Here is a 24,298-nt window from a genome sequence, read left to right as displayed (position 1 = left end):
GTTAACACACAGATGTAAAATTTGTGCTATATAGCAAAAGGATTAGGCCTACATGCCATTATTTCTTCAATAAAACAAAATACATAAACCCAATTCCATCACATTTGGATTTTGTCCACCCGGGCTCACCAGTTATCCTCAATAAAGGGGCATGCACAGGATTTTGCCTGCAATATTCCCAATGGTGCACACAAGCACAATCCAGTGCAAGAGAGCTGGATTCAGACACTGATTTAACAAAGGAAATAAGAGTTCCGTGGTGTCCCCTTGGCTCCCCATATTCTGACTTCCTAGTGCCTTTAAGCAGAGGTGGAAGGCAAGAGCTCCACAGCTGCAAATGCAGGGGAATGAACTGAAGGTCAGGATGGAAATGCAGAGACAGGCGGTTGTTGATGCATCTTTACAGTCAATTCTTAGTACACTGGCTGTTCTTTATAACCCTACAAATGTCATTTTACTTTAATGTGTGATTCAATGCAGCACCATTGTGTTAGATATATTGAATTGTCTCAGTTGTCAGTGTCTTTTCATAGTATATAGGGTACCATCTGTTGGTTTAAAGGCATTTAATGTTTATTCACTACAGAGTCTTCTCATTTGTAATGCAAGGAATCTGTAGCCACTGAAATCATTGAATACACTCAATCTTTTATTACACTATGCTATGACACAGTAGCCATAATACCTTTTTCTCATATACAACTCCTTTATATGAGCAATTGAAACTGCAACATGCTGCCACTACCTTTAATGAAAGGCAGAATACAGATCATTGTATGGCTGGGGCCTGGATGGTTCTGAACAAAGTGATCTTCTGGAGCCAATTCTGGGAAGACGTGGGGGTCAGAAGCCCTATTTCAGGCCAGCTCCAGTGTTTCGCTGAAGGTAGCAGTTTTGTACTGACATCTGTGGAAGTATTGCTTTTGGGTCAGAAACAGCAACTTTGTGATGATAGGAAAAGGTCCTTCTTGCTGAATTTCACCCATGAAAGCATCCCTTTTCCAGCATTGTGCTGCTAACTTTCTTCCAGCTACGGACTGAAGGCAACATGTACAAGGTACTCTTCCTTCGGGTGATAAAGTTTGACTTTGATGCTCATTTTACCAAACATGGTTGCATTTTAGCTATTAGAGTGTTTTTCTTAACAAGCTGGACTACCTGGCAGCAAGATGCAGGTCTCTTAGGAAAATAACTAGTAATGGTAATTTTAATAATATATATATAGGAATAAATGTCCTGATGTGGTCCCACTTTAGACATTCCAACTTAATGCTTTGCCAGAGAATAGGTGGGAAAACTGGGATAAACTGCTCCCATTTTTCAGACAACATGCCAGTTCTCCCTGATAATTCAAAGGGCTTTGCTTACCAGTACACATTACAATGTCCTTTCCTTGGGTTATGGACTCCATTCAGTGCCTGGCTTTCTCTAACACAAGGCCAACACTTCTCTACTTGACTTCGCCTAGGACCTCTGCTCAGAAGGCTCTTATTCTACTATTATGCCCTGCAAATACACACTGATTTGCAATACCACAGTATCTAACTCATGAGCTACTCAAAATTCTGAAGGAATTCTTCTCCTCTGCCTTCTAATCAAACAGATTTTCCCTTTCTACCCCCTAACTGTCCATGTGCACCATCTGGGTGGGTTTCTCTGTGACATCTATGGTCCTTTTTCCTGGTACAGATGATTTTATACCTGCTCACGATTTAACTTGTGTTATTTCTACAGGAACATCAATTGGTATTATCTCCCAGCTGTCCAATGCAAGATTCCCTGTGGTTTCTTTAAAGGAACTGGCCATAGAAATCAGCCATATCATATATGGTTATAATCATTTCTATATTTGACTCTAAAAGTACAGTCCTGATCTCTGCACTTCATTTACCCTTCTTGCAAATGACTGCAGTTTAGGGGAAAAACTTTAGGAACTTGTAATTTTGGGGGTTTAGTTAAACATAGATTGTGTTAAAAACCAACTGGGAGAACCCTTCAATGGAGATATCTGGTGCTCAGGCTCAACAAATCAGCTGGGCTGGTTCCTGATACAGAAAATCCTAAAACCTACTTGCAACTAAACTTCTAGTAAACCATAACCACTATCTTTTAAACAGTTAAAATATGCATATGCTGAGATAACTCAAAATGGAAGGTGTCAACACAGAGGATAACTGCAGGAGTAAAATCGAGTCTTTGTGGAGCATTAAAATTGTGCTTCCCAAGACAGTCCTCACTATAAATCATTTAAAAACAACCAAGAGGAAGTAAGGTTTTCTTTTCACTGAAAAGAGGAAAAAAACCCCTTCAAATTCCAAGAATGTTAATATATTTCAGCCAAGAAGCACAAAATACTGCTACTTACCATACAGGATTTGCCCTTCTAGCTTCCCAAACAGTAGCACACTTTGATTCAGTTGTTCACGGAAGCCTTCAGCAACATAATAATCTACATCACTGGCTTGAAGCAGTTCCTCAAAAGCTTTAATAAGGCTCGTCAGATGCTGATGGTAAGTGACACAACCACTGCGGATCTCTTTCATTTGCTGGCGTTGGAAGGAGACTTCTCGAGGTTGGGAATGAACTAATGAATCATAGCTGAGAAAATGAAATTAGCTTTCAAGTCATTTTCTGACCATAAGCAACGTTTAAGTATACATAAAAAGAGAATTAAACTTATACTCCTAAGTTCTCATTTGATGTGACTCAATTTGCTTTTAAAATGCTTTTACAGCCCCACAATGAGAAATGGATCGTCTCTAACTGGTGAGTTTTGTATTTATGGGCATAACTTGTGGGTTATTATCCTTCATTTATAAGATGGGCAGAAATTAAGGTGATGACTTGTTTGTCTGCTTGAAAATAACCTGGATGGCACTCAAAGGTGCCAAATGAAAGTAAGTATGAGTGAATACATGAAAAGAATCTTTTAGAATACACATATTTTTCTGACTGCTTGGTTTTGTTCTTCCATAGTGAATTAAGAAGAAACCAAATAATACAGAGTGGTCTCTTCTTCTATAACTTATTGTATTTCCTGCAGGAGCACAGTATTGGACTTTCTGAGCTGATGGGTTCACCCAGTCTGAAAATTCTCCATGTCTCTGCATGTTTATTACCAGAGACTATGACCATGACAACCCCTGTAGAGTCCAAACTCCTGTACTCCACACACCAGGATATAAATCTCAACTCAGATTAACTGAATTTATTCTGCACTTGCAAATATAGATGCTCCCTTTATAGTGCCACTGTCTGTATCACAGATTGACTTCTTTCTATAGAATTAGTGGAGAAAAAGGCAGAGGAAATGGAAAGATGCAGGGAATCAAAGAAAATATGCAGCATAAACAAAATGTACTATGGTGTGGGTTGTTACAGGATTTTTATCATCATTGCTATAAGGAGAGATGCATAACTCACTTTTGGGCCTGTCACTTGTGACTCATGCAGTTGTCCTAGACAGTGGCCATAAAACCTTTACAGCCATCCATACTGTCTCATCCCTTAATTCCCTTAATTTACAGCTGGATCTGCCTTTGTGAAATGGATGAGGTATATTTTCAAGGTATGTACATTTATATGTATTATGCAGCACAATTGTATTTTATGTCAGTAATACTAAGAGATATACAGCAGGCCATGTTGGTGGTTGCTTAATGTCTCCAGATATTTCTCTTCAAGCATTCTGAGGCCAAAGGCTGAATACCTTCCTTTGTTATACTTCCTTAAGGCTCTCAGGACAATATGGATATGGGGGGGGGGGGGGGGGGGGGGGGGAATAAAAAGTGTGTCACCAGAAAAAAAACCCTGAGTATGCAACAGTGTAATACTTTAATTACAGAGGTCAGCCCATCTCACAGAGTAATCTGACTTTGCTCAACAGAGGATGTCTTGCAGCAAAGGGAGGTGTGGGGAGAGACATAGGTATCTGGCATAGAGTCTTCACCAGAGGATGATATGAGCCCAGCAGAAGCAGTTCTGTTGTAAGAGAAATACTGTTTTGTTCTTTGAGGCATCTTTTAACTAAATGTTTCAGTGGCTGTATGTTAATGTTAGTGAAATTCAGCCTTTACTGTAACAACACCCTCCTATGTGAACGAAATTATCTTCATATTGCCTTCCTGTGTTATGTGGTATTGCTGTTTACAAAAAGGAACCCAAAACAGTAATAGCTTTACTCACTTGGATGGTGGTGTTTCTCTCAGTTTGCTCTGAAGATGATACACTTCATCAAGATGCATATTTGCAATTTGCTCTTTTTCAAGTTCTGCCTCATTTGCTGCTAGTAGTTCTTTAAGGTTTTGTGCTGTCCAAGTATCAGGTGCTTTTGAAGACACTGAATTCCTATTTTCAGGGTGATTCTCACAATCCACCAGCTGATGGACATTAGAACACTGTTTGATTCCTTGCACAGCTCTATCTTGCATTTGCATAACATGTCCTTCCACAGGCAAGGCTGCGTCACTTAAAGCTATATTGGAAACACCACTCAATAAGAACTGGTCAGAGGTCTGTAAATGAAACACGAACATTTTGTACTTCTCAAGCTCAGACTCCATATTCTTAATTCTTTCTTTCATTTCTTCTATATCCTCTATGACTGCACAGTCATCAAGTGCATCTGTACTTGTTACACTCAATTTGAGAGAACGCAGGCACTTGGAACCCGAATATGCAGGGGCTGAGTCAATGCCCTCATGTTCTGTGGAATAAAACTCTTCATTTATCTCTTTTAATGAATGCTGGATATTCACATTGCTGATGCTATGATGATTTTGCATATCTGAAAAAAAGGAGTTTTGCATGTGAATATTAATATTTCTTTATCTGACATTCTGCTCTTAACAGCACTAGAATGAATTCATTGACTTCTGTAATAACAGAATACAAATGCAGAATGATTAGAAGCTCTACAATATTAGTTTTGGACTTCTGACCCCTTTATACGATTTGCCCATTAATTCAACTTGCACATCAAATATTCCAACCCCCTTCTCCCCTTTCAAATAAACAATAGGCAAAATACATCTGCTTTCTTTGCCCAAATGCTTGAACATGACTTTTGCTATAGCCAGTCCTGAATCAGACACCAACGAAGCCCAGACCTTTACAGCCACAATGATGACAACCTCAAACATAAGGCACCGAGATTTAATAGTAGACTCTATGACTTCAAATGGTTCTTCCTAAAACTTCTAATTAAATACTTTTCACTCCAAAAATCTATACAAAACCAACTGGAGCAGAAAGTCGGTGGAACTGTAAAAAGATCATCAACAAAATAGTAAAATATGAAAAAAGGGCTTTAATAACTTCTTTTTAGAATCCATTAATATGTTCAGTGTTAAAGGTTTTACTGGCACTCATTTGGCATGCACATCACATCCCTTAGCTGACTTTGCCATTCATAAGTAATGCAATCACCCCAGCTTCACACCAATAAAAGCTATATATTCCTACATATATTCTATGTTTATAGTTCTGGGCATGTTGAGGTCTTCTGTGTGTAAAGTATCTTGGAAAATGGTTATTTTCTGGTTACAAGTAAATTAAATTTTCCCCTTCTATTAGTTCTGCAAAAGATCACTATGAATTAGAACCTCCCTTCTGGGAGTCATTCATTGATCTTGCAGAGGTCTTAATACTTCCAAATTGGTTTCCATGGAGAATTCGAACGCCCAGGTTCAAGCTCTAAATCAGTATAAAGTCTCAGGGAGGGGGGCAGCTGTATATGAAGGTCCAAGTCAAACACAAGAGAATAGAAACAAATATAACCTAAAAGCCAGAAAAACATGAAGCTGGGATATCAACTTCTTTGAAATGTAGGCTAGATGATGTTTGCAGTACACAGATTGCTGCACAATATTATATACGTCATTGGAAAGGTGACACAATCACAGGACAGAAATGCATCCAAGAAAATGCCTGTGTATGAATCCAAGAAGATGCATTGACTAAGGGAATGCAACACTCAAATTTATTATCCTCTCCTCCTTCTCTACCACTTGGTTGCTGCAGTAACACAGATGTCAAAGTCCTCTCAGTTAGAGGACTGAGATAGAAAAATCCTAGTATTAAATGACCTCTTAAAAACTGTCATCCTGAGTTCATGCAGAAGTTCCAGATAAGAAGAGGAAATAAAATCAGATATTAGGGAAGAAATAGTCCTGATTAGAATACTGGTTATACTTCTTAATGAAACACTGCCCTTTAGTTAAGGTCTCTGTACATCTATGTGTTCACACACACAAAGGGCATGATCCTGTGAACCAACTCCCCAGCTTTGCTGAAACTACTTACACAAAGGATGTGAGAAAGGATTACAAAATTGGCCATATCCTCTATAAAACAATATGCTAATCAGGTTATTCAAGCCATCCCCAAAAATACTAATGGGTGATGCAGAAACACGTAATACACAGCACTAAATCTGTTTACATTTTCATTAAGCAAATCCATTAGGTTTCAACCTAGTTGAATGCCTTCAAGTAATTCTGATAAGCAAAAATCTATCACTCAGTTGCTTCATTCCAATAGTTCATAACTAGATGCAGAAGCAATAAGTAACAAACATTTCATTCAGAGGAGAATTCAGAAGCGAGGACGTTAGCAATCGAGATCAGAGTTAGGCATACAACTCATTAGTTTTACTGGAAACCAGACTCATAAATCCCTGTGGCCCTTCTGAAAGCATAACCCTTAAAAGACCAACTTGGATTCTTGGAGCAATTAATCCATGCTACCTAAGAAAGCAAGTTTTAAGACCCACAAATGGTGGCAAGGGAGACAATTACCTGCAGTAATTTACAATTTGGCACAATTCAGTATAGAGCTGCTTTAGAATTCCTTTTTTTTTTTTAACTATACCATATAAATGCTCTACCTTGATAATTCATCTGATTTTTGTCCATTGCATATTCATTCTTGCTCTCTGTATCAACATCTTGCAGCTCCACCTGGACTTCACTATTAACCAGTTTGAGGGAGGAGTTATCTGGAGAAGGTGAAAGAGAAGTCAGTGACTGAAAAATAATGAACGAGGATAGTTAAAAACCCAAAACCAACCACCACCACCTCCAAAAGCACCCCCCCCAACACACCCCATAAACCCAAATCTAGTTTTCTGACAACCTGGACCAGGAAAATCACCTAAGAACAACAACTGAAAGCGTAATACAAACATTACTGGTCACATGAAACAGTGTTAGTACATATTCTTCAAATCCTTGAACTGATTATAAAGATAACTACAAAGAATGTGACTTGCAAAGCTTCCTAACACCAAATAAAGGTTTGCAGCTCCCCTTCGTAATGCAGCTCCCCTTCATTGTTCAATTTCTAGTGCATTTTTAAATGGTTTATGTTAAGCTTAGAGCAAAGGCTAAAAAGTTTCTCCAGTATGAGCGTTGATCATAAGCTAATCTTGTGTGATCTCCCATTGCACCAAGTCTCACAATTCCTAAGTGTGCAGTACAGCTCTTAGCCAGGGTAAAGGACTCGGTGTGGAAGGGAAATCACAGGCCTTCAGTCCCAACAGGTTCTGACTGATTTCAGGATCCAAGCCACCAGCACTGCCCTTCTCAGAATTCTCCATGTGTTTTGCACGTACCTGTATTATTTGTTCATGGAATCCCAGCCTGGTTTGGGTTGGAAGGAACCTTAAAGCTCATCCAGCTCCAACCCCTGCCACAGGCAGGGACACCTTCCACTAGAGCAACCTGCTCCAAGTCCCTGTGTCCAACCTGGCCTTGAACACTGCCAGGGATGGGTCAGCCACAGCTTCTCTGGGCACCCTGTGCCAGCGCCTCAGCACCCTCACAGGGAAGAGCTTCTGCCTAAGAGCTCATCTCAGTCTCACCTCCGGCAGGTTAAAGCCCTTGTCCCAAGCCCCTCTCCAGGCTTCCTGTAGCCCCTTTAGGCACTGGAGCTGCTCTAAGGTCTCCCCTTCAGGAGCCTTCTCTTCTCCAGGCTGAAGTCCTATCAGCTTAAGTATTCTCAAGAAAGCAGTGCCATACCTGTCCTTTACCACAATAACATTAACAACATCTCTGCAACCTCTGCATTTGACAGTGCTTCACTTGTTGTTTGATTGAGTATATTCTATTTATACCTCCTCTCTCCCTCACCTATCCCTTCCACGTCCAGTTTTTAATGGAACTGCTAAGCACATGTCTATTGTATTTACCACTCCAAATCTTTATACAACACCCATTGTTCTCTGCCTTACCATTTGTCACCATCCTTTGCCAATCCAGCTGCTTTGTCAACAGCTCAATTGAAATTCACCCAGCCACACTGGAAACAGACACGGATGGCTTGACTGATCGTGGAATATTGGGAAAGCCTCTTTATGCAGCATGAACAAATACAGCATGTTTACACTCTCCTGTCTCCATTACAGACAGGTTTCACTAGACTTGACATCTCTAAAGGAAATTTTTTGTTGACATATGTGTGCATTTGTGAGCACCCTATGAAACTGTCATTTACTATACACGTTATGCCATGTCTACACAGCACTTCCCACTCCATGTAAAGCTGTTTCCATTCTAGCAGCAAGGATACAAGGAAAAAGAAAGGCATTTTTCAAGGTCTGTATACATTTGCCGACCCAAGAAATTCATCAGATTAAGCAGCACTGTACCTATGTAAAACTTACCTGGTTTTACTTTCTACTACAAGAAGAGAAGACACTATTTCAAGCAGTATTACAAGTCATTGTGTCTACTCCTTATTTACCTCTCACTGATGTGCTTTTCTGTCGATCTTCTTGAAGGCTTTCAATCACAGACTCATTCACCTCTCCATTTGTTTGTGGCTCAAACTGTTCAGGTTGTACTTCACAGGCTTTCAGACCTTCATACAGTGCCATGCTATGAGGCTGTAGGTTTGAATCTGACTTCTGCACACAGGAGTTCAAAGGCACGTTTCCTAATGGTCTGTGTGACTTTAAGAGAACAGGCAGGCGGGACTTCTTGGGCAGGGAAGCTGAATCAGCCTGAAAAAGGCAGGGAATAAGATGGGCAGTTGGTAGCTCACATGTATAGTCAAGTAAATGAAGTATAAACAGACATTCAGAGAGGAAAACTAAAGGTTTTCCTATAAGATCAGCCAGCTGTCACATTAGTTTTGAAAAGGAGATGGCAATAGCCTTGCAATGGGAAAAACAAGCATTCAGAGCAGAAAACACACCTATCCCACTGGTTTCATTTTCTATAGGTAACTGCTGCTTATGCATCCACAGCCATGCAGGGAATGGCTTCCAGTTCAGACAGACAATTCACCATTGACTAGCAAAGGCTTTTAATCAGTAGGTGTTTTTGTTAACTCTGAATTGTGTATGCCCTAGGAAAAGTTTCTCACCTAACCTCACCTCTCCAACTCCTACTTTCCACTCTCATTTATATCACAAAGGTCAGACAACCCAGGAATTGTTTCCCTTCAATCTTCTTTCAACAGAGGTTCCTCCTAAATTTTCACATATTCCTGAATTTCCTTTCTTCCTTTTGTCTCCAACCAACAGTCCCTACTTCATACCAGCCCATGTCCATCCCTTCGAGAAACTCAACATAGCTTTGCATCAGCTACAGAGGAAACATGTACTGTCACAAAGGAATTCCTTATGAAGGTCAATAGCTCCTTCACCCATACACTCTATAAACAGCTTCCACAGGCTTCCTGTCTCCTACTTAACAGACACTCCATCATTGGAGTTGGGGGAAAAATTAGATTTAAGAAGTCGATTTCTTAAGTCACTACATTTTAGCCTCTCACCCTTTGAAGACTGCATTAAACAAATGTGTCCTTGTTTAAACCACAGAGCATTAAAGGCTGCTACCTCCAAAAAGCTAAACGCATGCTGTATGTTGATGAGAGTTATGGAATTGTTTGTAATAATAATAAAACTCAATAATGGCATGTTCAGATAGATTTAGTGGATTTTTTTTTGCTGTTCATTTGCTCCACCAGTGTCATAAGTCCCTTAATGTCTTTCACCACCCAATGTACTCTGAAGTACCTTTTCACATTCAGTTCTTAGCAATTATAGTCTTTACACAATTTCACATAATAAAAAGCAAGTTCCATTTTCCTAATGGCACACTCAATTCCTGTGGTACATACATGAATACAATATCATTTGGAGGCTGGAAAATAAATCCAGGCGGGATGAACTTCCTAAACTGCATTAATAACAGCCAACAATTTCCAGCTGTCTCAGGGCTGTTGTACAGACATATACGTCACCCCGATTACCCCAAGCCTGGTTCAGCTGGCTACAGGTAATTATTTACCAAAGCCATTCAGAAGCAAAAGGTACACTGCATTAGCCAAATAAGAAAGCTTTTAAAGCATCTGACTCGGGGATTGCATTGAGGTTGCAAGTGATTTAACTCGAGAAGAATCCGCAAATTGATGAATCAAAACAGTACACTGGAAATCAATGAAAACAGGAACTTTAAAAACAGGAAAAAGGAGGTTTGCAGAAAGAACTCGGGGTATTCCCTGTGAAGGGCAGACAGGCCTCTACTTGCCTTCAGAGAGATTGTCCTTCATTGCTGAGAAGACAAGCCACCCAAAGACATCATTAGTGTTCTTAAGCAAACCACCACAAGCAGATCTTCACTAATAGACCAGAGAGGTCCTCAAACCCCTCTACTACCCATACTCTTCCTGACTTCCCCCTGCCCTCTTCTCTTCATGTGCTCCCGGAGGCACCTGTCCTGCAAGCACCAACATCAACAGATGAGGAAGCACATCCACTCCTGCCAAAATCCTTTCCTTAAGATCCCAATCTATACTGAGATGCTTATGCCTGTACAGAACAACGCCCTACCAACATCATTTGGCTTACAAGTCCCTTTCTTCAGAAGGAAGGATCCAACAAGAACAAGCCAGAATAAAAAGGCATGGTTCCCAACTTCTAGCTCACAAACCTCTTGACCACCAAAGCCATGGAAAACATCCTTTGCTGAAGGATGTTTCTCTATTAACAGTGCACAGAACTAAAAGTGATCCTCTCCTTTGTCTGCTCTGCAAGAATGAAGATCTTCAAAGAGTTTTCAACTTCACTTCTATAATTGCCACTGAAACAATACACATGAACTCTTTGGTAGATACTTTTCCCACCTCTTTGTTTGGGATCACAGACTGCCTGCACACAAAAGGCTTGAAAACTCATCTGGCACAAGCAATTTGCATCTGTACTCATGTCGTGGTTTAAGCTGAACGCAGGACAACCCACAACATAGATTCAGTGCACATAGGTTCCAAACAAACATGAAGAATTACCCCCAGTTTTATAAAGTACTGCTGCTCATGCTTCTCTAAAAGCAAGGCACAATGATAAGATGTTAATAAAAGCCTAAAATTAAGACTCAGGTTTGTTGTACTCTACTATTAACTCTTCACCAGCTCTCAGACATTACACAGCTTTTCAACTTGCTAGAACACATTTGTCATTTAGACTTCATAAGCATTCAGTTCAATGCTCTGGTTCTGTACTTTATGAACATGTAGGCAGAGATATAAGATAGTACAGAATCAGGCCATTATGGTACAAACTATCTCTTTTTCCAATAGCTATATTATTTACCAGTATCTGGTCCCATTGAGGATTGAAACTCAATTCATTAATGTTCTAAAGCACACTGAAGTATGTGATGAAAAGCTCTGAACATTAAGAACAATTATCTAAAATATATTTGAGCTTGCATCTCCTTTTTCTAATTTTGAAAATTACACAAAAGCAAGATTTTAATATTAGAAATGAAACATTCTTTTCCCTTTTATACATCTATTCCCTAAGTACCATAAAGTGAATCTTAAATAAACTTACTTCATTTGTTCTTGCAGAAAACAGTCTTTCATGCTGCTCACCCTTCTTACACACATTTTCTTGCTGATGTTCTCTTTCTGCATTTAATCTTGAATATTTTGACTTTTCTTCTGAGGCTCCTTTTTCGCCTTCATGTTTGAATCTCATGACATTACCCTCCAAAGTCATTGTTTGTGTAACTGCATCTTTCAATTCTGCTTTCAACAACTCAATATCCTTATTAATCTGCGGCACTGCATCTGGGTAAAGCTTCTCTTTCTCATCAGAAGCTGATTTCAATTCCACTTGCTGCTTTAAGAATTTATTGACCTGTTTGAAATGTTTGAGTTCAGCTTTTAGTTGAATAATCATTTGCCTAAGATCTTTTTCATCCTTTCTCTCCATATCTTCACTTGAACATTCTTCCTCAGTTGCGTTCAGATGATCTAAGAGTTCATTTACGATTTTCATTTGTTCTTGTCTGCTGTACTCAGGAAAGAGGAAAGAAAAGGCATGAATTTAGGTTTTTATTTAAGCAAACAAGAATACCTTCTAAGGAACTCTTTTGCCGTGGCTTGACATACCTGAAATTCCCAGGAGATTCCGTTCTACTTATTAATGAATTAATTACTAACAAACAGAATTCAAACCTTTTCGCAACATGAGTTATATCATACATGAGCCCACCAATGCCTTTCTCCTGTTTATGACCATCTATGCCCTTTCACCCCTCACCCTTGTGAATAGATACTAAGCCTCTGCTAATAAAATTAACTGCTTACATAGCGCAGCAATGTAAGAAACACAAATGGATTTGCAAAAGCGTTTACTCTCTAACTACCTTAATAATAGAATTCTACCAAATCCACAAGAGACTCCAGATGTTGAGTTCATCTGAAAATCTATCCCTTCATGTATTTCTTATGAACCAGGGAAGACAGAAACTGAGAAAGCAGCTAAAAGCCTGAAAACCAGCTCATTCCAGACCACCAAACTGCCCCATAGATAGCTAGTGGTCCATGGACAACAGCTCAGAAAGCAATGTTTTAAGAGAAACTGAAGCCAAATAAGAGCCATTTAAAGCATAAGCAAGCCCTCAAATTCTACAGACAATTTCATGTGTCCAATAGAGAGCTGTTTGTGCCACTAAACATATAAACCAGCATTTAAAACAACTGCATTTGTATAGCTAGCATTCGAAATGGGAGAAGCTAACTAGGCTTTTTATGTCTTTTTCTGGCACCTAATGTCATTAGTGAGAATTCAGTTATGCAAAGTACAGGCTCATCACCAGTCAATCTGGTCATTTATACTTGAACATAGAAAAGATTACACACTAGAGTGGTAAAGATGATGGTGCTGGAATCACTCATTAGCAGCCTTTTAAGTAAAGGTAACAAATAAAACAACATTATCTATTCATCTTCTAAGAGAGTAGCATCTCCTCATTTGCCACTAACTAGTGCTTAGGCAACTAAGACCATTTATGCGTGCTGGAGAGTTTTAAATAGTAATGTAAAAATATAGAAGTGCTTGAGTAAAGTCAAGCACAGTGCATGCTGAACATAGAAAACTGGATGCAACTTCTGTAACTCCACAGGAGATTCTGCTACCAGCATCGCTGAGCACAACATGTATGGAAGGTCATTCCCATTACTCTCCAGAAACTGCTATGGGTAGCTGAAAGAACAGTACTGAAAGGCACTGAAAAAAGTCACATAATATACTGTACACAGTTATTACAGTGGGGAAAGGAAAGGGAAAGGGAAAGGGAAGGAAAATGAGAATGGATATCCACAAAAGCTCTGTTTTCAACCAGATTCAGTGGTGTAAGCATGAAATTGGGGGAAACAAAACTAGTCAGGCTGTGGTTTTTCTATACATTCTTGCTTGGTGTGGTTCACTTCCTATGGAAATGAGCATTTCGGCTGAAAACTGATCAAACCATAGTGTAACACACACTTGAAAACCATGGATTACACAAGGGTTTCTATAGATTCAGTTACACAAGTATTTTCTCCTGCATGAAAAGTGACGTAAGTACTTACTATATGGTTCATCTCAGCACAGTCCTACAAGCAGTTACACTGGAGTAACCAACCAGTCAATCACAGGACACAGGCCCAGACTCCCTAAACTGCACACATAGAGCAAACCTCTGTCCAAGCAGCTTAGATGAAACAGCAAAGGCCACAAAGCATACAGTAATGTCCATTCAGAATTAACCTTGTAAAACAACCCTTGTCACTCCAGTTCCTCCATCCTCACTTCCTTACCTGTAATTCTTACAGCAGAGAAGTGCTGTCTCCTCCACCATAATGCCTTTCACTAACACCTATCCGTGGCCTTTCACACTGCTAGAGCACATCCTGAAAGCAGCTGGTTCCTATGGTAAAATTCCCTCTATCAGTAACTTTGGAGAAGTTTTTTTCTTGTAATGGGTTTTTCTCAAGGATTTCTACTGATAGTACGTTTCCTAATGACTTAATTGCATGATAGACTAAAATGGCTCTGAAAGTGCCTTGTCAATCTCTCAGGTAAATTAGACAGTGCCATTATCTAAATTCACTTTAGCAAAATGACTTTATTCTCTTCTCAAATAGAAATACTGTCAAAAGCAGTGCATATCCCTCATACTTACGTAGATTCCAGTACAGATGTTCTCTTTTCTCTTAGCAGAGATGTGAGCAAATCATCTTCTGTTTCATGTTCACTCATTCCCATTCTGCCCAAGTGTTTGCCAGGTGTATCATGTTCAAATTGAAGCTTATGTGGACTCCTATAATGTCTGTCTGTGCAGAAACTCTCTGAATAGCCTGATGGAGTTATCTGTTAAAAAATTGCCAACATTTTCTTATTACACAGGTATGTAATGCTCTATTAAATTCAGGGCTGTAATCTTTTTGTAATCAGGTTTTGTAATTCCTGATGCTTTTTATCTACATTAAGAAGCATCCACAGACATTTCACTTACTATTTATTAATAGAAAAACTAATTAACATCTATTCCATACGATTAATTCACAGTGATCAGTTGTTTCATAAATAGTAAGTAGATTTCCCTGAAGGTCTTCATCTATGAAGGGGTATGAAACTTCTGGAATGTTGTCTGCAGATTGGAGCTAACTTTTTATTAGTTCCCCTTTGAATCAGCTGTCTTTATAGCACAGATTCTGTCCTGGGATCTCCAGATAAAAGCCCCGATGGCCAGGACAAGATGAAGCTTGAAGTACTTACAAGCTGCCAACTTCTTATATGCAACACCATAGACATGTCTTAGCAAATTTTTACATGGGATCTCTCCAGTAATTCAACCCCATTTAAATCAATTAAAGTCTTCAAAGAGAATTCACACTGGGCCCATTTGGATACAATTTCTATCAGCAGATACCAGCAACATGAGATTAAGATGCTTAAGAGTCAAGAGAACCTTTACAATACATCACTTACCTGTTTATCCACTTCACAAGGGAAATCCAAAGATACCTGAAGGCATACCTAGTAAACAGAGGAACACAGAAATCACACATTACAAACAGAACATCATTATTCTTCATGATTACTAACCAAAATGCCCCATTTTGTGTCATATTTTAGCCTGTTTCAACTTTTAAACCAGAAAGGTTCACCTTTATTTGCACTTTATGATCCTCTATAGTCCCTTGCAACCTGGATTATTTGATGATTCCATGATGCTTTCTATTACATTGCATTTAAGTGATAGAATAAGAGGACAGCAGTTTCCTGTATGCATGAAAATGTAGTCATCAAATAATCAAGACATCAAGTATTTCAACCGTGAAGAAGGATCTACAGCATTTTTTCCTCAATCATAGCAAGCGAACCTTATACAATTTGAACTACAGGCCTGACTGCAGTGGAGGCTGAAGATCAGTCTGTGTGTATGCAAAGAAACAACTTCAAGGGACTGTCATCCCCATTAAGGAAGATTATGACTCAAACAAGAGAAAACAAGGACCAGAACAAAACCTGTCCTGACCGCAGAAGCCTAGCAGCAGAAAAAGCTTTCATAACCTCTTTAGGATAACGATTAGTTGAAAGCAAAATCAGATACCAAGAGAAGTATGCTTTGTTTGCAAAAGACTGTGTTCTGAGAAAATCAGAACTTCTAAAGGCATGCAGAGAGAAGAGCACTTTAACATAATGGACCCAGAGTGGAGCCCTACCTGACTGACCCTCTCAGAAAACTGGCTGTTCTGCATCTTCCTGGCATTGTCACCGCCTTCAGTCTGCATCACAGGCTCCTCTGTTGTTTCAAGATGCTACACAAATTATGGAATGATGTGAAAATGTAGCACAACAAAAAAATACCGTGATATGAAACATGCATAAATAAGTCAGTGATATGTCTTAAAAGAAAAATAAGAAATGGCTGCAATACAAAGTAACAAACACTGAATTAGGTTTCTTCAACAAGATCAAAGAATATTAACACAGACCCAGGAACAATTCATCTTCAACACAGTGAAACTTTGTCTTATACATTCCTTCATTTATATTTAACCCTTTCTCCTCAGAGTTTACAAAGAACATAAAAACCTTCTGGGAAACGATCTGTCTCTTCATGTTCTCACTCTGCCTATTTTATTCTTCAATTTCCAGAATGTATTTCCATTTGGTACACGATTTATGCTCCAGCATCCAAAACATAGATGCTTTTAAAACAAAGCACATGTAGCTTGCTAGACAGTAAGAAGATTTCCTGTAACACTTCAAGTTACAATCTGCTGCATCTTGCCCAAATGTGCCAATCTGTAGCAAATGGTGCCAGATCATCCTTTTTCTGCTTATTTTCCATGAGACCAAATCCATGGCCCACCACTAATAATTCCTGAGCAAAAAAGGAGGAAAACTCAGCCTTTTTAGTAGCAGAACCGAAGCTCCTGACATCAGCATTACTGGCAGGAAGGTGAGAATCCCTTTGGTTTGCTGGATAGAATCACAGAATGGTTGGGTTGGAAGGGACCTTAAAGCTCATCCAGTTCCAACCCCCTGCCACAGGCAGCTCCACTAGAGCAGCTTGCTCCAAGCCCCTGTGTCCAACCTGGCCTTGAACACTGCCAGGGATGGGGCAGCCACAGCTTCCCTGGGAACCCTGTGCCAGTGCCTCAGCACCCTTCTTTCTTCCTTATGTCTGATCTAAACCTCCCCTCTCTTCAGATCTTTGCTGCTAAAATCTCATTAAATAGTAGAAACATGCAAAAGTGACAGTGAACATTAAGGATGCTGTGTCTAAAATGCTTAAACCATAGTAGGATACAGCACTAACAGAGGATTCAAACCTGCATTATTAGTGTTAAAGCATTTGTAGCAATAGTATAGCACCTCTGGGTTTAACAGTCGTATTTTGGTGTGACTTGGGTGAAAGAAAAATGACCATAAGACAAGGAAAACAGAATCTTGAGCATAGTTACAGAAAATGGAGTTTATAGGCAGAGAGATTCAGAAGACGGACTGGAAGGAAAGAAGCTGGTGCCTAGGGGTCGTGCATGTGATATTTATAGCTTTGAGGGATGTACAGCACAGGGCTGAAACTTATGGCAGGAAAAGAGAAACCTGCTTCCCCTGTACCACATGCTGGAAAGTCTCAGCTCACAGCATGGCAGTGCAACCACAGGAAAGCAGGATTCTGCAAGGGGCATAAGTTTTCCTTCTTAAGGACAGTGGGCATTGAATGCCTGCATAGGGTTTGAGTTTTAATTGAGTATGCAGAGAACGTATTCACATATGTATGTGTGTGTGTGTGTATATATATATACATATGAAATAAATGAGAAAAGCCTTATCTTCCTATCCCTCCACTATTAGCAGCTCTAATGGTTTAAAGTATGAATTTTAAAAGGCAGAAACCGGATGGTGCAGCATATTGATATATTTGCCTCTTGCTATTAAAAATCTATATTGAAAAGTAACTTCCACCTCGTGATTGAATTATTTTGGTATCTGCACTCAGACTTGGTTTTCTAGGACAGCACAAAGTAAAGACCAACTGAAAAGTGGAGGAAGACACAGACAGGATTCTGGTATCTAGCAAGGGCATGCATTATAAGATCTTTTTGTTGTACTCACGGGATGCCAAAGGTGCAGTAATTTTAGCTATTATAAAGAAAACTGCTAAGGTTTAATCTTCCATGTGTAGATTCAGGACAACCCTTACACTTGTGTATTAAAAATAAACTTATTTTCACATACACCTTTACCCACCCAATGCAACTCCTTTTTATACCACAGCATTTATTAGTATAGGCTTTTCCCAGGCCAGTATTTGGTTTAATAAGTGATGATACTTAGACTGAAACTATTACACAGGACCACTGGGTTATAGAACACCGTTATAACAAACGACTGAGATTTGAGCCCGGTCCTGTGGCTGAGATGCTGGAAAGAAACTTGCTGGGCTCTAAGGAATACAACCATAATATTAAAAGAAAATAAGTGTCCTAAGGCCAGGAAAAGAAAAAAAGCCTACCCAGAATAAGCTGCTGTTTAAAGTATTTCCTTGGAGACTAAAAACCTTGAGAATGTTTCTCCTAAATGAACCACTGATATGCTTGGTTTGCAAAGATCCCTGGAGCCCTGAAGGCTGAAATCACTGAGGCTGCTTCTCTCTGAGAAAGCAGATGTTCAGAGGACAGTACAACAACAACCTTTTTCTCTCCTCCTTCTCCCTCCTAACATGAACATTGAGCCAAGACACAGAGTCCTAGGGGCTGTCAGACCTTAGGGAGATGCCCTTCAGAGGCACCAACATGCAGCTTCATCTTCCCTTGTGCTTTGAAGCCAGGGAAGAAGCCAAAGGAAAAGAAAGATGGGTACATTGTAAGAACCAGAGTAGCATACATCTTCCTGTGCCTGTCCAAATCCCTCATATAGCACATACGTTACTGTCAGCTCAGCACTACCTGCCAGCAAATTCAAGCCCAAAATACACATGAAAACCAGAACTTAGGGGGTTTTGACAATGGTTATTAAGATGCAAAACACACTGCCGTCACAAGCCATAGCCCGAAATCCAGGTTGCCATTTATTGTCAAGACTGATCAAATGATACTTTTTAAACTAAACACTTAATTATAGCTCCTTTCACTTTTGAGCTCCATAGTGATATTAGCATTCTGGCATGGTTAAAATGGTTAAAATACCCTATTTTATTTTCCTATTTCCTTTACTAGAATGTTGAGGTTTATTTGTATTTTAGAAGCTTCACTCTGTCATTCTACATCTAATTTCATGTAGACAGCTTCTTAAGGAAGTATCCCTACATGTACTTTTCGTGCTGAGACAAACACAGGAGCACACAGTATCTTGTCAGGATAATCTTTATTACACAGGACAGAGCATCTTTGGTTTAATTATGGCATCAGTGGGAGTGCAGCACCCTCTGCAGGGTAAAGAGGCAAACTGCTGCACATATTCATCTATAGGAAGTGCAGATTGCCCACAAGCTTTTCATGCAAAGCTATTACAGGAAGATGTAATTCATTATTTTGATAAAAGCTATGGCATCTCTAAAGGTCAATCTATGATTTAAAACATATTTCAATTAAAGGTAGCACCAGCATGGCTTCAAACTGAAAAAGCACGAGTATTTTGTGACTAGAGGCTAGAAGGTTCACTAGAATCTACCAGAGCCTACTTCACCATTCACACTCAGCAATCCAGGACCCAAAATGCTTCCCACTGGAAGTATTTTGCCAAGACACCTTCCTCCCTACAGCTAAAACAAGTCTTAGTTTTGGGCTAAAGAATGAAACACCCAGCAATGATTATTTCCTTGCACCTCTCTGCAATCTACCACATGCTGGCCGGTTCTCCATATACTTCTATACTCTATATGGAGGAACAGCCAAGTATTTGAGTGACCTGAAGTGCTCTTCTCTCTTTTTTGGCTACAGTGAGCTCTCGTTTTGTAGATGCAGAGGAGATAAGAACAGAATTAGATACAGCATCAGAATGATTCTTGAACAGTAGACAAGCACACTTCCAATAATAACTAAAATGTCATACAAGATACTGCTTTCTTTGTCAACTTAACGATTTCCTCCCCTTTCAATTGATAAAATGAATACATCACACCCCCAAGTAATATTTCCATGTGTATTTTGTTTCCTTAAAATTAACTTGACACATCACGGAACACTTGTATGGAGCTCACTCTCTGTTGTGCTAACATCTTAAAGTCGCTTACATCATTAATTTCAGAAGCTATTATAAGGCATTAGCAAGGCCTGAGGGGTTTACACTCATTTTGTATTGATGTAAACGACTCCACAAGGTGTATCAGATGTAAGAGTCAGATTCACTACTTTAATAGAGAAAACCTACCTCACTGTGGTTTAGTATTTTTAGTGCTTCCGTCCCTTTAGAGTCTGTTGTACAAAGTCCAAGCTGCTTTTTCTTAAGTTCTTGATTAATTGACTGCAGATCCTTAACCATCAAGAGAAGGTCAGCAACCTAAATAATCAAAGGAAGAACAAACAGAACTGGTAACATCCATACTAGTATGAAAACAAATGAAGATATATAAATCTCCAGCTAAATCTAAACTGCAGTTAGGAAGCCTGAGTTTCTATACCTGCTCATGAGGCAATCTCCCTAAGTATGAAAACATGGTTATGTATTTGTGAGTTCAAGAAATCTTAACTTGTAAGGCCATAGTTTCCAACCATGTTATTAAGTTGAGGTACCACGTTTCACAACTCGGCAGCAAGAAGAAACCTGAGGGCACCTCACACCAACAAACTGATTTGAGAAGAAACATTTTAGTGCAAGGGAAACCAGCATTACAGGGAAATAGCAGCATTCAGAAACAGCCTTGTTCTATCTCAAACACCCTTTATAACCACTATAATTCCGAGTAGTTTCACAGGACAACCATGTTCAAAGCTCTTGAACAGACATTACTGTCACAGAGTAATGTAGACTCAAGAATCACTGAACGGTTCAGGTTAGAAGGGACCTTAAGATCACCTAGTTCCAACCCCCCTGCAATGGACAGGGACACCTCACACTAGACCAGGTTGCTCCAAGTCCCATCCAACCTGGCCTTGAACACTGCCAAGGCAGAAGACAACATCTGCAGAAGAAAGTGGAATGTCTTTATTAGACCAACTGAAATACTTGGGGAAACAAACCAGCTTTCAAGCATAGAAACCATTTTTCAAGTAAGAAATGGTTTATAAACCATAAACTCTTTTGCTAATGAGCATCCCTGAATGTACTGAAGGGAATATGTTCAGAGATAAAAGTGGTATAACCCCAGAACGGGACTGGGACACAATCTGGGGCTCTGTTTTTTGAAACCTGTTCAGTGTAAGGCAAACTTCTTCCCTTCGATTACCCACCCCCAGATTCTGAACGCCTGCCTACAATTCAGCTGGCCATAAGAAATGTAAAACTTGATTTATGTTCACTCCTAAACAGCCATAATCAAAGTAATTCTTTATCATCAACAGGTGCATGGATCGGAGGTCACTGCACAGGATAAGTAACAAGTTTCTGAACTGCAATACTGATTTACTGGCTGACAATGGTCTGCACATTTAATCTCTGTGTATTTCAGATATCCTTATGTAGAACGGAGAGAACATTAACGTACCTCATGGTTATTTTATAACATGCCATATTTACCAAAAGACTTGCAAATCCTGGGATGGAGTATGCTATAGAGAAGTAGAAATTATAGACACCACTAACACTTTCGTGATTAATAAAGGTGCATGAAATACACGTCATAGGATTCTTAATGCACAAACCTTTCTTTGGAGGTACTTCATGATCACTAAAATATGGTACTGAGTCTGAAACAACTTTAATCCAAGCGTCTATCATAAAACCTTTGCAGCAAGCCAGCTATCTTTCAGCTGATTCTGAAGCTTATGTGGTGGAACAAAGACTAAATAGTTCATAAAAGGCAGATCACAAACCACAGAGATGAAAACTTCAAATCCTTTCAGGACTACCCAACCATACCTAAATAAACCTTTTTGAGAGAGATACACAGACGCTAAAAGAAGCAGAATTAAGCCATTAGAAATAGTAAATAATAGAAGAGATCAATACCTTTTCCTTAAGTTCTTCAAGAGACAGATGGTCTATCTGTGGGCATAAATGATCTTTCTCTCTTAAACAGATACTCATATAAGATGTTTGATCGCCACAGAAAGAAAGTGTTTCATCTGTCAAAATAACCAAGGATAGGAGTTATATCAGGAATTATTTGCAGAGAAACACAGCATCAAATGCAAAGACAGGACTTTTCAAATAAGAACCAACTAGTAAAGTCTATGGGAGGCCAGTCAAAATGCTTCAAACCCCAAAATAAGCTTTCTGCTTAATGGAACAGATTCTGCCCTCATATCTCTTTGTGCCACTGACACGCAGACAGGCTCTGTTTTCTGGGGCTCTATTTTCTGTGGTTATCAGGATGAGTTCTGAATTATAATTTGCATATTTAGCATTACAATTAGGAATAATTTTTAGGGAGGAGCAGGAAGGCACGAATAGTTATTCTGGTTTAACCATCTTTTCATAAACACAAACACGAGGCCTCAAGGTGAAAAGCCAGGTTAGACAGTTACTGAACTGAGTTTGCTTTGGGGTCAAAAGATTGCATTAATTGAATGGAGCATAGTTACCTATGCATTTCCTCTCTAAATGCAGGAATGATTTGTTATGTTTCAATAAACACCTGTTCATTTACACTATAGATGACAGCTAATTCTATAAATACATCTCATTAGATAGAGAGAAAGCGTATTTAAATTAGGACAGAGGAGACATCCAAATCCTCTTCCCACCTCTGACACTGATCCTGTGGCTGCTGCAAAGACCCAGAGCTTCACAAATGACTCCTAATGTTCAGAGCTTTTATTCCTACCAGCCTCACCCTCAGCACAACTGCTCTGGGAAGCCAGGAGTATCCCCAAGACCCTTTTGCCTACCCTAGTTCATCATCTCTGTGCTGCTGAGATTGGAAACTGCAACAGCAGAAGCTTACCTTTTGTCACCTAGCATAGCTGTCAAGAGAGTGATGCTAAAATTGAAAATCAAAGTTGAAAGGGGTAATTGAATAGGCTCTACTGTTATTTATATATCCCCTCATGAATAAAACAGATACCTCTGTACAGATGCAGTAAACTATATTTAACTATGTCCACTTCAATTATTCTTTTCTATATCTAAGTATATCCTAAAAACACATCCAAAGAAGTGCAATATAAAAGCCAGAAGATAAGATATATTTAAAAGCTCTACAATTTATGAGTTACAAAGTAAAACCTCTGGCTATTTCTTCTTTCTCTGGAAGCACTTCAGGTAGGAGGAGTTTAGCCATTTCCTGAGACGAGCACTTTACCAAGTGCTGTGAAATAATTACATTCCATGGCCAGAAAGTGATCCCATGGCCACAGCTTCACTTAAAGGCAGGAATCTCTGACTCCTGAAGAAAACAGTAAGTTCTATGGGTTCAAAATTGTAGGCAGCTTGAAATGATCACTGCAGTAGAATTGCCATGGAATTACTAACATTTGCTGCACAGAAAGAGCAAAGCTGTCCCTCTGTATATACCCTGATTGCTCAAAGACATTCTGTTACAAATCTTCCACGTAATTTTCAGTATAGAAAGCTGCACAAAAGTCTTTTCCCACATTTTTCTTCTCTCAAACGTTTCTTCTCCATCACAGCAAACTGTAATAAAGCCAGTTTTGTGCAAGCAGATCAAGGAAAGGGATGAGCTGCTGTATACAGACCTTGTCGGGTTTTAATGTCCTTAATCTGATCTTCTAAGATCTTCTGGAGATTCCGATTATCTAAAACAGCTTCTTCTAGTTGCTTTCTCAACATGAAAATGTTGTTCAGTTCCATTTGCAAGCTATTTATACTAAAGAAACGGAGAAAAAACAATCTTCAATATTCAATTTAAAACATTTTGTTGTGGATCTCAGCATGTTTTATACATAGGCGCTTCCACACAGAGCCTGTTTCCCATTAAGCCATCACTGGTTTTCATCACACAGTTACAGCATTTTGATACATAGGCACAAACAAATCTCAATATTGAAAGATGAGATTAAAAGTTTACATATATGACTTTATCTTGCTGTTTGGAGCTGTGCTGCTTCCATGTCAGCTTCAACAGATATATTCCACCAGCCAAGTGCTGTGTAATTCTACTTGAGGTAAATCACAATTGCTAACTTCTGAAAAGTCCTGGGTTCAGCAGTAGCAGTCTTTTTTCTCCTTCTTAGTAGCTGGTGCAGTGCTGTGGTTTTGACTTTCAGCCTGGGAACAGTGCTGATAACACCACTGTTTTTAGTTGTTGCTCGGTAATGTTTACTCTGACCAAGGACTTTGTGAGTCTCATTCTCTGCCAGGGAGAAGGGGAAGCCGGAAGGAAGCAGAGACAGGAAACCTGACCCAAGCTAGCCAAAGAGGTATTCCATACCATAACATGTCATG

At 39.4% G+C, this 24,298-nt stretch overlaps 1 protein-coding gene across 1 annotated transcript in view; it reads right to left on the bottom strand.

Moving 5' to 3' along the window:
• CDK5RAP2 (CDK5 regulatory subunit associated protein 2) overlaps positions 1–24,298 on the bottom strand; it is an 80,246-nt gene that overhangs the window by 20,945 nt on the left and 35,003 nt on the right. Inside the window, 11 exon segments of the mRNA XM_061476624.1 lie at positions 2,366–2,598; positions 4,186–4,786; positions 6,887–6,997; positions 8,743–9,001; positions 11,840–12,302; positions 14,460–14,647; positions 15,269–15,316; positions 16,006–16,101; positions 20,165–20,293; positions 21,902–22,017; positions 23,590–23,720. Coding sequence (XP_061332608.1) covers positions 2,366–2,598; positions 4,186–4,786; positions 6,887–6,997; positions 8,743–9,001; positions 11,840–12,302; positions 14,460–14,647; positions 15,269–15,316; positions 16,006–16,101; positions 20,165–20,293; positions 21,902–22,017; positions 23,590–23,720 — 2,375 coding nt within the window.

This window comes from Pezoporus flaviventris, unplaced genomic scaffold (genome assembly GCF_033815535.1).
Source record: "Pezoporus flaviventris isolate CSIRO_AGI_PZ_B2104156 unplaced genomic scaffold, CSIRO_AGI_Pfla_v1 ptg000097l, whole genome shotgun sequence".
NCBI classification, from domain to species: domain Eukaryota; kingdom Metazoa; phylum Chordata; class Aves; order Psittaciformes; family Psittacidae; genus Pezoporus; species Pezoporus flaviventris.
This window is presented reverse-complemented; position numbering and strand designations above follow the sequence as displayed.